The following is a 15,068-nucleotide window of genomic DNA, read 5'->3' on the forward strand; positions in this document are numbered from 1 at the left end:
GCAGAGCAGGCCAGGAAAACAAGCTGGAAAACCCTGCACGTCTTGTGTTCATATTCAGTTGCCTTAGCTACATCAAATCAGGGTCTCATCAAGGCAAAAGTGAACCCTCTACTGGGGAAGAAAAAAGGCTTTTGATGATTTCATCCTCCACCCAAGCAGGTGTGACCTCTGCAACTTCACACACTTCTTTCCACAACTTTAAGTCTCACATATCATTACACAGAGCCAGTAACTAGTGTAACAGCTGGGATCAGTCTCCCAGGTGGAAAACTTCACAGGGACTGCTGGAGCCACCTAGGGATTTGTCCCTGATGAAAATAACACCATGCTTTTGATAGCTACACTGCTACACATGGACTAACCTTTACAACAAACATGCCCTCTTACTATGAACTGTGATCTGTCTCTCTTTGTACCCCTGTTTCCATTCACCCTCCTGTTTCCCATACAATTCTTTATTTTTCTATTTGTCCCTCCATATCTTCCTTCACTTCTATCACATCCCCTTGTCCTCTAGCTTTTTTCTCCCCATCAGTTGTCTCTCTTCTTCTCTGTATCTCTGGGGTTTCTGTCCCCTCCTTGCTGCCAAGCTGGATTTCCTGCAGGTGAAGCATCTGAAGAGGAAGAGGAAGAGCAACTACAGCGTTAGAGAAACACAGACTCTCATCAGGGAAATCCACAAGAGGACAGACGTGTTGTTTTCCAGACAGCAGGTGTAGATTTCCCCTCCTCTCCTCTCCTCTCCTCTCCTCTCCTCTCCTCTCCTCTCCTCTCCTCTCCTCTCCTCTCGAACAAATAATCAGCAGCACAAACTAATTAGCTAACTTTCATGTCCTAACCTTCAAGTCTTTTTTGACCTCTTGTAAAATGTGTGAGATGAGTTTTCAAACCATTTGTTTAATATAATTCTGTTCTCACTCGTTACTGCCAAGAAGCAGACGGGTCACATAAAGGTCGACTTCTCTGTGAAGCAAAAGAAAATAATCAATTATATATAAAATATTTTAGTAGCAGTATCTCCATTATCTCTCTTGTCCAGCAGACATTTTTTATTTTCCAGCTGCAAAATATCCATTTTAGTGCACATATTTATCATACATCTAATCATAAAACCCATTTTTAACATCCAGGTTATTCTTTTATGGCCTCAGTTTTTCATTACGGTTTCATCACATGAAACAAAGAATCATTGTGTTTTAATTAGCTTAGAATGAGCCCTATATATCTAAGTCATGGAGAAAAAAAATTTTTTAGACCACCCTTGTTTTCTTAAATGTTGTTGTTGATTTTAATGCCTGGTACAACTAAAGGTACATTTGTTTGGACAAATATAATGATAACAACAAAAATAGCTCATAAGAGTTTAATTTAAGAGATGATATCTAGACATTTTCCATGTTTTTTTAATATTGATTTTGGCTATTTTCAAGAAAACCATGGAAAATGTCTAGATATCAGCTCTTATATTAAACTCTTATGAACTATTTTTGTTGTTATCATTATATTTATCCAAACAAATGTACATTTAGTTGCACCAGGCATGAAAATGAACGAGAAATTGAAGATAAAGGGTGGTCTATTCATTTTTTCCATGGCTGTATCTACATAGGGAGTGGCTCCTCCTCCACCATGTTTCTAAAGTGGCCCATAACGCACAAAAAAAACCGATTACAGAGAGGACCTTTTGTGTTTTGACATTACCTGAAGGCCACTGTAGTTCTCTGACCTGCTTGAAAAGGGAGGGGCCAGTGGAGGGGTATTCAGTTGGTTGTCGAAGGGCCCTGGAAAATGCACCTGGAACTTAATTTAGACCCTGTTTTTCGGAGTGAAAACCCTATGAATTCCTCAAAGGGTTCCTAAAGGTCCTGTGGTCAAAAGTATGTTTTATTTAGTATGTTATCAGGAAAACTGCCAGGACAGGAACCTGCATTGCTGACACTTTCCTACAGAGATATACAAGTACTTTGTCATTACCTATACACATTACAATGTTGTTTTCACAAAAGCTGTGTTAATATAGAAGAAAAAAAAATACATGTTAGAGTCTTAATGTTGTTTCTTCTTCTTCTTCTTTCCTACTTGTGTGTGAACAGAACACAGCCATTAACGAGCTGAAGAGACAGGCATGGGAGGAAGTAGCTCGGAGTGTTAATTCACTGGGGGAGGGAGAGCTACGCACTGCTGCAGAGGTGTCTTTATTTCTGTGTTCAAATCACGTTATATCATTATACAGTCATTGAAAAAAATTATTGGACCACCCATGTGTTCTTCAATTTCTTGTTTTTTAATGCCTGGTACAACTAAATGATAACAACAAAAATAATGATTTTGGTTATTATCAAGAAAAAACCATGGAAATGTCTAGATATCAACTCTTAAATTAAACTCTTATCAGCTATTTTTTGTTTTTATCATTATATTTGTCCAAACAAATGTACCTTTACTTGTACCAGGCATTAAAATGAAAAAGAAATTGAAGAAAACAATGGTCTAATATATTTTTTTCCATAACTGTATATTATAATATTGTTGTATTATTCAAAACCACTTAAACCTTCGTTCCTCTCCTTTGTGATCTTGCGTGCAGGTGAAGCGTCGTTACCTGGACTGGCGTGCACTGATGAAGAGAAAACAGCTCCGGGCCGAGCTCTCTCTCTCCTCGTCCTCCTCCTCGTCCGTGGCCCTGAAGACTGAGTATGATCAGTCGTCCCCTGAGCATGAGGCAGCGTCTCTGGGATCTGGCTGTGACCAGCTGCTTGACCTCTCGGGCCTCTCCAAGGACTGTCACTGTGACTGGCCGGAGCTGGCGGCTCTTGGTGAGCCGAGCGGGCAGGGCATGATGCCGCCGCTGGGAGTGAAGATGGAGGACGATGTCAGTGAATACAGAGTAAGAAACATCATCACCATCATGGTGTAGTGGCTGTTTGTGTCAATCAATCAATCAGACTTTATTTGTATAGCACTTTTCATACAAGAGAGATGCAACACAAAGCGCTTTACATAAAAAAGAAAGGAGAAAATAATGATAATAAAAAGATAACGAAACATAGAAGCAAACACCCTCCGCCCATCCCACCTTCATCCCACCCATCCTATTAAAAACAAAGCACAAACTGAGGAACTGAGGAAGCGCCATCTCAGCATGGAGCAGTGAGGAAACACTGGAGGCAGGTTAGAAATAAATTAGATAAATGATAAAGTAAGATAAAATAAAATAAAATAAGATAAAAAGATATATATAATAATAATAATAATAATAATAAAAAATAAAAAGTAAAAGTCAATAATGACAATGGAAAGTGTATATATATATATATATATATATATATATATATAAAATATAATAAAATAAAAAGCTAGATAAAAAAGATAAAACAATAAATAAATAAATAAGAACTAGAGCATGATAAAATATATATATAGAAATAGACTAATAAATAGTAGCAAATAAATAAAAGAGAAGATGTAATAACACTAAGATGCATGAGCAGAAAAATCTCTAAAAATGGTTCAGGTAAAAGCCAAGTTAAAAAGATAAGTCTTCAGTTTGCTCTTAAAAATATGAACAGTCTCTGATGCCCTCAGGTCTTCAGGGAGGTTGTTCCACAAACGTGGAATACTTTTGGTATTATTAAATTGTTTGTGTGTGATTATTATAGATTGGATGTCCTTATTAAACCTTAGAGTCTGTTAAATAAATTAGCATGTAAATGAGGACAAAACAATGCTCTCAAACACCTTCATGCTTTTTGATACGGAGCTCACATTAACACTTTTCAAGTTAAGACCTATATTGACGAGATAACGTGTTAATTGGCTTCATTAATATCCTCACCAGCGTATGTAGTTATGTTTAATATATCACAGAGATGATTACAGCACACTTTGTAGCTCAAATGTCTTTCATTAATCTGGCCTTTTGATTGGGCTCATGTAGGTTCACAAGGTAGAGGTAATTAAATTAAAGGACATGGTAACTGATTGGGATTTCATTTAATCTTGACATGTGAAAGTTACTTTTTTATGATTACATTAAGATCTGCTCTCAAATAACACCTTTTTTACAATGTGATATTACAGTCTTCCACAAAAACTTCCTAAAAAAATCATCCATCTTATTTCTTAACAGTGTTATTAACCGATATTCAGTCTTTAAAATAAAATTAAAATACTTCATATTATCAGCCAGACAATCTGCTCTAGTTAAGGAGGTAATAGTGTTGAGTCTCTTTGTTTTTGGATGTAAATCATACAGGAAACAGAGCTCTATAAGGACCACCCTGAGATACATATCACCACCTTAAAGTGACTCAGAAACATATATGTTTACACACAAAAAGCTCAAAATCAATTCTGAAATATTACTATAAAAACTGTGACATTTTACACAAAATCAAAGCTGCAGAAGCATAGATATCTGATCTGATTGATTTTGTCTCTAGCATGAGTCAAGCTCCAGAAATGCTGTATCCTTCATTCCCCATAATGCAACTTGATTGCACCTCTCCTCATCTTTCATCACATCAGGGTTATTTTCTCACACTTTGAAGCTCCCTCAAAAGCCACATTATGCAGCTGTTTTTACAGGATGAGAGTAGTGGTAGTTCTCATGTGAGCGAAACTTAAAGTCACGTGTAACATCGGTGAAGTGCCCCTTCAATGGTCTCACCATAGACTGTATATAAATAATGGACGTAGTCACCTTGACGTCACCCATTTGTTTGTGGACTGCCCGTTGGAAGCATCAACATAAAAAGACTCTTTATTATGAATATGTTTGGAAGCATCGAGTTCAGCGTTACACACATCGCCATCTTGTTTCCGATACGGGGAGCAGACCACATCTGGACTGTGGGGGAGTGAGAGGGATCTGATGACACCGAGTACTTTTTTGGCGAGCAAAAAACAAAACAAAACTTATGTTACTTCCCTCAGAAAAAATTAACAGCGACTCCTTGGAGTGTCTGTTAGTCCAACCAAACGCTGAACAAGACATTTAATGAACAAAACATTCAAATAACGTTATATATAACTTATATAACTTTTTTGACACATTGCCATGGATACGCATTGTTCAGCTTCTCTCCTGATGACGGCTCGCCTTGTTAGTAACCTGTCAATCAAAGGTAGCCACGCCCCAAATTATATGATTCTTTATCTTCTATTTTCTTCTAAATGGGGCCATTATTTACACTGTTAACATCAAATTGTCTTGAAGAAGATTTTTTACTAGCGATTGAGACCATAGTGTTTAAAAAATTCTGAGGTAATAAATCAAATGAGTAGTTTACTCATTTTGTATTGAAATTAATGGACAGAAATGTTTTATAGCCACACTTAGCGCCCCCTGCAGGAGTCTTTGGTAGAATGCTTAAGAATGTTTAAGGCACTTCCTGGTTTGCCTCCTTGCTCAGACCCGGAGGTTGCCGCCTGGGTCTCACTCTCTGTCTCTCTCTCTCTAGCTGGATGGTGACGGAGAAATGGGAGATGGAGAAATTGACGAAGATGATATTCCCTCCATACTCAGTGACATTGAGTCCCGTGGCGAGGGGCATGTTGGTGATGTTTACTCTCACAACGACTTGGACATGCTCAGTTCCTCCAAGGCTCCGGCCTCCACCACCAACAGAGACCTAGCGCCTGCTGGCATGATAGGGCTACCAGCTCACACTCTGGGTGGACTGGCCAGTCATGAAAACATGGGGGCGGGGTTCCTGGTTGCGGTTGAGAAACAGCGATTGGAGCTGGAAAAACAGCGTCTGGCTGTGGAAACTGAACGGCTGGCAGTGGAGAAAGAGCGCCTGGCGGTGGAGAAGGAGCGGCTTCGTCAGATGGAGGTAGAGAGGGAGAGGCTGCAGCTGGAGAGGGAGAGGCTACAGGTGGAGAGAGAAAGGCTGAGGCTCCTGCTTCTTAACCAATCAGAGCACATTGACTCCTCCCTTAACCTGCCGCCACAGCAAGGTCCGCCCTCGTCCTCCACATGCTCTTTATCATCCTCTGCTCATGACGGACAGAGGGAGAGGGAGAAAGAGTGTAAAGGCTGGATGCCAGTGGTGGATCTGGAGAAAGAACGGCTGAAACTAGAGAAGGAGAGACTGCAGCTGGAGAAAGAGAGGCTGCAGTTCTTCAAATTTGAGGCCGGCAGACTACAGATTGAGAGAGAACGCCTCCAAGTGGAGAAAGAGAGAATGCAGCTGCACAAAGATCATCAGGGCCACTGAGAAAAAAAGATGAATGCAATTCAATTCTCACCAGCTTTAGGGGCACTTTTAATACTGAAAACAACCCAGAATGTGTGGATTTACATCAGCAACTGCTTCCTTATCAAGTTTCCCACAAGTGTGAGGCACTTAAATGATTATTCCTGACTGGAATTTGGCCAAGGAGAAGACTGAGGGATGGAGGGCTGGCATATTTATTACCACCATGATAAAGCAGTGCCTTATGATGTCTTCATAAAATGAGTGGCAGGACAGAAAAGATGCCATGATGATAAAATCTAGGATTTGTTTGGCACAGGCAGCTAGTTAGCCCTGAACGTATTTGATTTATAACATGTTCAGTGCCTCATCCAAATACACTAATGCACCAAATGTGCAGTATAAAACTGGGATGCTGGGATATTAATGCAAAAACATCCTTTCTAGGATGGTTTGTGTTGGGAAGCAACATTTAAATTACAAAATAAGTGTAATTTTGATCCATTAGAGAAAACATTCTCTTCAAAAACATTATTCAATTGCAGTTACTACAATCAAAATGTTGATTTTAAAGGGGTTATAGTTGAATATGTTCTTTTTGGTAACAAAAAATTAAATGTAGAATGTGAAATTAATTATGTTTGGATCATTTTGGTGTGCAGGAATGTCTCCTTCTGACAACATGGGTCAGCAAAGTTGTTGGGATAAATATAAATGCAGCACCATCAAGGGTAGGATGGGTTATGGGGAGCTGTCTTTATGTCCAGGCTCCAATCATTTGGCAATATGCTCAATTTTTAAGTGTTGTTTTTGATTGATTCTCTTGTTGGAACTTGATCAATTTTCAGTTTTCAGTCTTTCAGCCATGTCCCTTGGAATAATTTGATGTAACCCATTTTTTTTTTACACATCTTTAATTTTAGTTATGTGAATAAAAATGACACAATGAAATATTCAGTATGTGAGTCTGCCATGCCTGCAACCAGCCGAGCAGCCGAGGCAGGTGACGAGACGCCTTTCAGTGTTAGAAATTCCACAGCATTTTCCTTTTGAAATCAGAAAAGGGCTCTAACATTACTGTACAGTGTAAAGCTTGTTTACCAGTGGTGACCCTTTTTAGGACTTTTTAGCTTTATTGCCCAGTTTAAAATGATTGTAAAAAACAAAAATCATCATAAAGTAACGGGTAATTAAAATAGTTACATTACTTATTACATTTTTAACAGAGTAACTTATAATATGTAACCCATTAAAATTAGAAACCACGTCATGTCTTACTCTGCATTTATGCACCAAATCAGTGCCAATTTAACTACTGCATGGCTGCTTGTCAGTGTAATTTAGCTTCCAATTTCAAAAACAAAAGCACACTACTCTCCCCTACAAAGCCTAACTGCAGTAACTACGCAAAGGGTAAAACTGAGAAAATCTGCTTAAAAGGTTTTTTTTTTACTTTTTATTTAACTTACCAGCCAAATGGGTTATAGGTAGGTTGGTGATATGACACTTATTTCTACATGTATTGATGATGTCATTTTTATGCAAAAAAAATTCTGACGATTTATTTGACCTTTGTCACAAAAAATTTAGTTACTGCACTCTGGTTTTGCTGTAAAATGATCTAATAGTAATAAAAAAAAACTGAGTGCAGTAACTAGAATGTTGTTTCAAAAGTGTTTAACAACTCAATTCAAAGATTTGTGTATTTTAGACTTAATATTATAAAGTAATGGTGTATTTTAGTCTTGATATAATTTTATCTAACTTTTTTTTTAACTTAATTACTATCTAGATATTAATTTCCCTATCAAATAAACTTATAATTTATATTATTCTTGTCTTCACTGTTCCACACAATAAAGAAATACAAGGCTACACTGTATCACAGTGGATTTTGTAGTTACTGCAATTTTTACATTATTTTTTCTCTGAAATAAAGTAAAATTCAAATCTAAAACTTTGTCACAAGATAAAACAGAGATAAAGGAGTTCATTTTTAGTCATAAGTCAATTTCGACCAAAAAAGTAGTTACTGCAGTTAGGCTTTGTATGGCAGTACTGTACAGTTATTTTTATGCTATTTATGTTTTACTGTCAAGTGCTTGTGTAATAATAATATAATTTGCATGGTAATGCTTGTGACTTTGTTCATTCGTCCACTAATGTCAAACTAATATATATATATTTTTTAATTTTTTTAATTAATTTTTAATTTTTTCATGCTTTAACACCAGCCGTTGTTAAAGCATGAAAAGCACAGGTGTCACTAACAACTCTAGCGGTAGTGGCCCTGTTATGGTTAAATGTCCCAGCAAGCCATGACAGTGCGACAGCGAGGCAACACGCACAATAAACAACACTGAAACTGAAGCAGCTCATTTAAATTCAGTCATCATTAACTTGATTATTTACACCTGTGCTTCTCCTACTGCGATACGTCAAAATGTCTGCTGTGAAATAAAGCCTGTTAGGTTTTTGATGTTTTTGCTGTTAAGATTTGTGGACTTGGAGAGGAGCCTGAACATCTGTGACGAGCAGCTGCTGGAAGTTGTGGTGTGCATGCTAGGAAATGAGAGTGAAATATTCCTTTAATGGCTATGTTTTCTTCAGTTCTTTTGTAGTGTTATTAATATCATGTGAATTGTCGCTGGCTGCTCAGAATTACATTCTGCTACTGTGTACTGAAGGTTATGTCGTCCGACACACAAACCGCAATATACTATGCCTGTTGTAAACAATCACTTCTTTTTAAAGTTTGTCCCTTTTTTATCCATAATCTACTAATTTATAAACATTTTTATGATGTCTTAGTCCGTCCCTGTGCCTCTGTGTTGATAAGTTTGTAAATAAAGTTTGTGGAAGAAATGAAACGTGACCTCCAGAGAGAATTTGTAAGGATCAGAGTTAAAAATATTCTTTTTTTTTTTTACACGTCCAAGCCCCACAGTACCGCTTTTGACAACGAGCCTCTGTGGTCTCTGGTGCCTCGGCATTGCCTTTGAAGAATAATGGTAAAAGAGAATGAGAAGATAATTAGAAAAAAAACATTCATCTCCTCGGTATTGATGCTCCTCAGGAAGCCCATCAGGGGTTCCCGGGATCAATGCAGGGTAATAAGAAGAGACAAGCGTTAAAAATCACTTTGAGAGCAAAACACTGATGTGCTACACAAACCCAGCATCTCTAAAGAGTCTACTTTTGAGGATTTCACTAAAACTGATGTAACCCACTGACACTCATGCCTTTTTTTTTAACATTTCATATTTGAATTGTTTATCTGCGTCACAGTGGCATGGAAGCTTTTTTTTTTACTGCAAATTGGTAGCCCCAGAGCCGAACAGAGACAATACAGCTGGCTAAAGTTTGAGCAGACAGTGAAATGTCTTAATCCATAATTGAGAAAAACTCCAAAAAGTGCTCCAAAATCACCTGTGCTCCCAAAGATCCTTATACACACATGCTCTCTCTCTCTCACACACACACAGACTCAGAGCGGGCAGATCGAATCACAAAGACTAGTTTATTTTTCAGTCTAAGGGTTATTTTGTTGTCTGCCTGTGAGATGAAAGGCATATATAAAAGGCAGTTTCTAGGCTTTGTCTGGATTTAGAACTGGTGTGGAAATCCACCGTATTGTTATGAAAAAGGGTCCCTCAGCACCAGAGGCGTGCAGGGACTTGACTGACTGCTGTGTGGATTGTTGGAGACGTGGCAGCTAAAGCCATACGCAGAGACTCAAATATTACAGTATTTCCTTTCTGATACTATTTCAGTTTTTTATGAATCAACATTTATTACAGCCTACTTTACCAGGCAATGCAGTCAAATTAGTAAAAAAAAAATCAAATGTACATGCAGTTCAGAGCTCTACTACGGTGGCCCTGAGAGCTCACAGTGTTGCAACTTAAGAAAACACATAAAAATACTCAAAACACAAGCAAACTGAAAAAACATCTTCATCAATTTGACAACAAAAGTGCAGCATCTATAAAACGCACTGCAAAGACTACAACACAACACAATAAGAAAACAGACAACAACACAACAGAAACACGCACACAGAAAGACAACACACTTCTGGACACGTTTGTGATATTGTCACGTTATTTCAAGATAATGATATTTTCATGTTTTAACGTGATATATAGTGTTAGCCCGCTAGCCTGTATCAATCACATTGCAGTCAGACATCGCAAATCAAATAAAAGAATGATACACGTTTTAGTTTGTCTCTCTCAATGGCACTGAGTTGGTCTTGGTCTTAGTCTTGCTTGTCTATTGTGTTGTGTTGTGGTCTATTTGCAGTGCTTTTTCTTATTGTATTGTGTTGTGGTCTTTGCATCGCTTTTTCTAAATGCTGCGCTTTTTTTGTCAAATTGATGAAGATGTTTTCTCAGTCTGCTTGTGTTTTGTGTGTTTCCTTAAGTTGCAGTGCTGTGAGCTCTCAGGGCCACCATACTTTACAGCTTAAATGACCACAAAGATTCTTAGCAGTAAAAAATAAATGTAAAGAATATACTATAATGAAACATTGTCCACAGCCTGAGATGCTCCCAGGTCTTCTGACAGATTGTTCCACAGTTGGCAACGATAAAACTATAAAAGCTGCCTGGCCCTAGCACACAGATTTCACTCTTGGTACGGCTGAAAGGTCTATTCCCGTCGATCTAAGGACCTAATACCTTAAAAGCATGTCTGACATTCAGTATATCCAGGTGTTTTGAGATTTGAAAAGAAGTGTATTGACTGTAGAGATCATCTTAGGTCATTGTAACCAGACTCGCTCAAAGGTTTTCTTTAGCATTGTAGACAGAAAATACAAGCCAAGCCCGCTGGTTATAAAAATCAAACATGTTCTTCATCACTTTGGCAACAAGTAAAAGAAAACATCCTCCTACCTCAACGACAGGATAGGTTGTTTGCCAAAGACTTCTATTTATTGTTGTGAAACGGTCACACTGTGGCAGTCTTAAACAGTCACATGGTTAACCTTGTGATGCAATGACAATGACATTAGGTTTAAGCAACAGAACTGCTTGGTTATGTTTAGGAAATGATTGTGGTTTTGGTATAAGTATGTCACACCATTTTACACAATGTGGTCGCCTAATCACAAAAAACACAGTGTAACCAATAGTATTCAGATCCTTTACTTAAGTAAAAGTACTAATACCACACTGTGAAATTACTCCACCACAAGTAAAAGTCCTGCATTCAAAACTTACTGAAGTAAAAGTATGAAAGTATCAGCATCAAAATGTACTTTAAGTATCAAAAGTAAAAGTACTTGTTATGCAGAATGGACCCACTCACATTGTTTTATATATTCTAAATATATTATTGGATTAATATTATGAAGCATTTATGTAAGCAGCATTTAATTGTATCAAGATAACTACTTAATACACTGTTATGAGGTTTACTAAAATAAAAATGAAAAAGTAAATGTATTTTTTAATGTTAAATCTTGACCTGAAAAGTAAATTAAACTCAGCTAAATGTAGTGGAGTAAAAAGTACAATATTTGAGTCTAAATGTAGTGGAGTAGAAGTATAAAGTCACATATAATGGAAATACTCAAGTAAAGTACAAGTACCTCAAAATTGTACTTAAGTAGAGTACTTGAGTAAATGTACTTTGTTACATTCCACCACTTCCAATGGTTGACTTAATGTGGACTTTTGGTTGTGCACAGGGTTAAGGCTAGATAGTAGCCCAACAAGCTTCTTACCGCACCCTCATACCTAAATGTAATCGTTACTGTTTTAGACATGTCATTAATGTAGTGCAGCATTTACAGTGTTGTTAGGCTGAGGCAACAAAACTATTTACCTAAGGTTAGGGCAAAAATATGAAAAGTTTGGGGTTACAAAATATAGCTAATGTGAAGCAAGATGCACAGAGGTTAAATTAATTCATTCATTCATACATTATCCTTACTACTTATCCGCACTTGGGTCGCCGGGGGCTGGAGCCGATCCCAGCTGACATTGGGCGAGAGGCGGGGTTCACCCTGGACAGGTTGCCAGACTATTGGGCTGACACATAGAGACAGACAACCATTCACACTCTCATTCACACCTACGGGCAATTTAGAGTCATCAATCTTATTCTCTTCGTTCACAAGATCAATTGTTGCTTGCTGTCCCTTATGCTCGTACGGAGTTGAGTAAAAGGGCATTTGTTTACTCTGCACCTTATGCATGGAATATGCACCAGAAAGAATGGAAATTAACTGACTTAGTTTCTTTGAGCACTTTTAAATCCAAACTAAGAGTTATTGAGGCCAATTCCACAACATGCACTTGTTTCTCATGACGTGTTTAAGGTCTGTATGTTATGTTAATATGTAACTGTATTTTGTGTTTGCTGCCTCTTGGCCAGGTCTCCCTTGAAAAAGAGGTTCTTAATCTCAATGGGATATTCCCTGGTTAAATAAAGGTTAAATACAAAAACAAAAAAAAAAAAAACAATTAAACTTAAGACTGTAGGAGTAAGCCGGAGAACCTGGAGAGAACCCACGCTGACACGGGGAGTACATGCAAACTCCACACAGAAGAGCTGCAGGCTGCAGTCGAACCCTCGTGCTGTGAGGCAAGAGTGCTAACCACTACACCACCGTGTAGCTGAGGTCAAATTACATTACCTTAATAAACTGCCTCCGTTCCAAGGGAGTTTACTGTAGCACTGTGCACAGGACACTTGCTTCAAATAACATTCTAACACTTACTTTTGCTTTCACTCAAAGTCCTGTATTTGTTTGACACATCGACAATCCCTCCCACCTTTCCTTTGTGGACCTTGTTGCTCTTTATACATTGTATCCTCACTTCTGCCTTTGCTTTTACTCTCCATAATGTCAATTCCACCTTGGGATTCTTCATAAATACAACAACCACTAGGAGGCGCCACTAACTGCAAAATGTACATATTCTGTAGGTCATAATAAGCTGCTGTGCAGAACTATTTATCTATGTGAAGAAGTATTCAGATCATTTACTTAAGTAGTAAAAGTAAAAGTCCTGCATTCAAAACTTACTGAAGTAAAAGTACAAACGTATCAGCATCAAAATGTACTTAAAGTATCAAAAGTAAAAGTACTCTTAAATGAAGAATGATCCAACTGAAATTGTTATATCTACTCTAAATACGTTATTGTATTATTAATATTATTGATGCATTTATGTTAATTTTCTCAAGATAGGGCTCATTTTAACTACACAGTATACTGTTATCAGGTTTCATTTATACTATTTGCCTCAAAAAGTAGTGGAGTAGAAATATAAAGTTACATAAAATAGAAATACTTGAGTAAAGCACAAGTACCTCAAAATTGTACTTAAATACAATACTTGAGTAAATGTACTTCCACCACTGTGTGAAACTAACTGAAGTTGTTGTATTATCATTAGTGTAGAATGACCCCATCTTAACTACACGGGGAGTGGGTCCAAACCACAAACTGAGAGGGCTTTAGAGAGGGCTTTTTGCCTTTTTAGGCTACATGAAAGCCACTATAGGTTCTGCTTGAAAAGGGAGGGGTATTCATTTGGTTGAAATCTGCTCGATTCCACTAAATCCTACAAACTGGACCTTTAAATTGTTCATCTAAAAGAGCATGAAGGTAAGAGGTCCACTTTCTACAGAAATATTCAGTGTTTCAGATTAATACTAGACCCAAATGATGTAATCAAGTCTTTGAAATTCAGCAGAATCATCCCATTTAAGAGAGAATGTGATATTGTTGTGGCCATTGGATTTAAGAGGCTGTCGATTCAAAAATGCTCTCTAGGGATGTGCTGCTTTTTGCAGCCAGCTTCAAACACTTGATGTGAATTTGTAATAGCATTGCAGAAGTATTTTTTCCTCTCAGCCTCTCGACAATTTATTCTGATATTTGCAGATGAAGAGAAGGTGACATGTACTCCAACCCCCGAGTTTACATTTAAGATTGTCACATATATTTATCTCTGGATGAGGAAATAATTGGTGGCAAAGCTGCACATATTACATTTTCCCTGCGAGTGAAATTTTTTTAGATAATCATCCTGAAACAAATCCTTTGGTTTTTAATGAACTTGTAATCAGTTCCGTTTGATTCACTCTTTAATCTGAGTCCCAGAAATGTAGTCACACTTTTCAGACAGCATTAAAATGAATAAAAGTAAGATTTATTGTTCATTCAGTCAGAAAATGATTGTATTAATTCAGCCATGTCAAATCACAGCTTTGTGTGTTCATTTCTTTTTCTTTTTCTTGGCTGTATGACTATACGTCTGTATGCTGTATAGGTAATTTTGCACTGCATGTAGTAAACACACATCTCAGCAGCCCAACAGGGCAACAACAAGACAGCATGAGGATGAGCTGCTTGTATGTGGGGAGAATGTTGGTGGAATTCAATTTCCTATCTGATCTAAGAGACGCCTCAAAGAAAAAGTCAGAGCAGGGGAGGCGGTCATGACGGGCAAGGAGCTGAGAAATCAGGGTTTGAGATGGATTCCCTCAAGAGAGGGATGCAAAAAATGGAGAAATGAAGTATGACAGGGGGAGGGAAGATAAAGAGAACGAGCAGAGGAATAGAGAGTGAGAGCAGTGGAGACATGAGGAGGGGCTGAACAGGATGGGGGATAATGCAGAGCTGAGAGAAGGAAAGACTGAAAAACAGGAGATGAAATGAGCCAATAAAAATGAAAAGGTTGAAAAGGCTGCTGTTGCTCCGCAGCGACAATGAAAGAGGCAGATTGAAGGTGAATGTGTGCATTTGCACGTGAAGGTGCAAGGTTAAAAGGATGGTGGAACCACCTCCAAATTGTTATTTTGCTTCATCTTGGGGTAAATGGGAAATACTTGTCAGTAATAACCCAG

At 37.8% G+C, this 15,068-nt stretch overlaps 1 protein-coding gene across 1 annotated transcript; it reads left to right on the forward strand.

The window, feature by feature from the left end:
• Positions 1–392: 392 nt before the first annotated feature.
• On the forward strand, positions 393–9,033 carry msantd4 (Myb/SANT-like DNA-binding domain containing 4 with coiled-coils; the record flags this gene model as incomplete). The annotated part of the gene is made up of 4 exons (XM_059332146.1): positions 393–713; positions 2,094–2,189; positions 2,588–2,887; positions 5,463–9,033. Coding segments are annotated over 4 exons (1,476 nt in total), but the record flags the coding sequence as incomplete, so codon positions are not given.
• Between the last annotated feature and the right edge of the window lie 6,035 nt (positions 9,034–15,068).

The sequence above is a fragment of the Centropristis striata genome, chromosome 4, assembly GCF_030273125.1.
Source record: "Centropristis striata isolate RG_2023a ecotype Rhode Island chromosome 4, C.striata_1.0, whole genome shotgun sequence".
NCBI lineage: Eukaryota > Metazoa > Chordata > Actinopteri > Perciformes > Serranidae > Centropristis > Centropristis striata.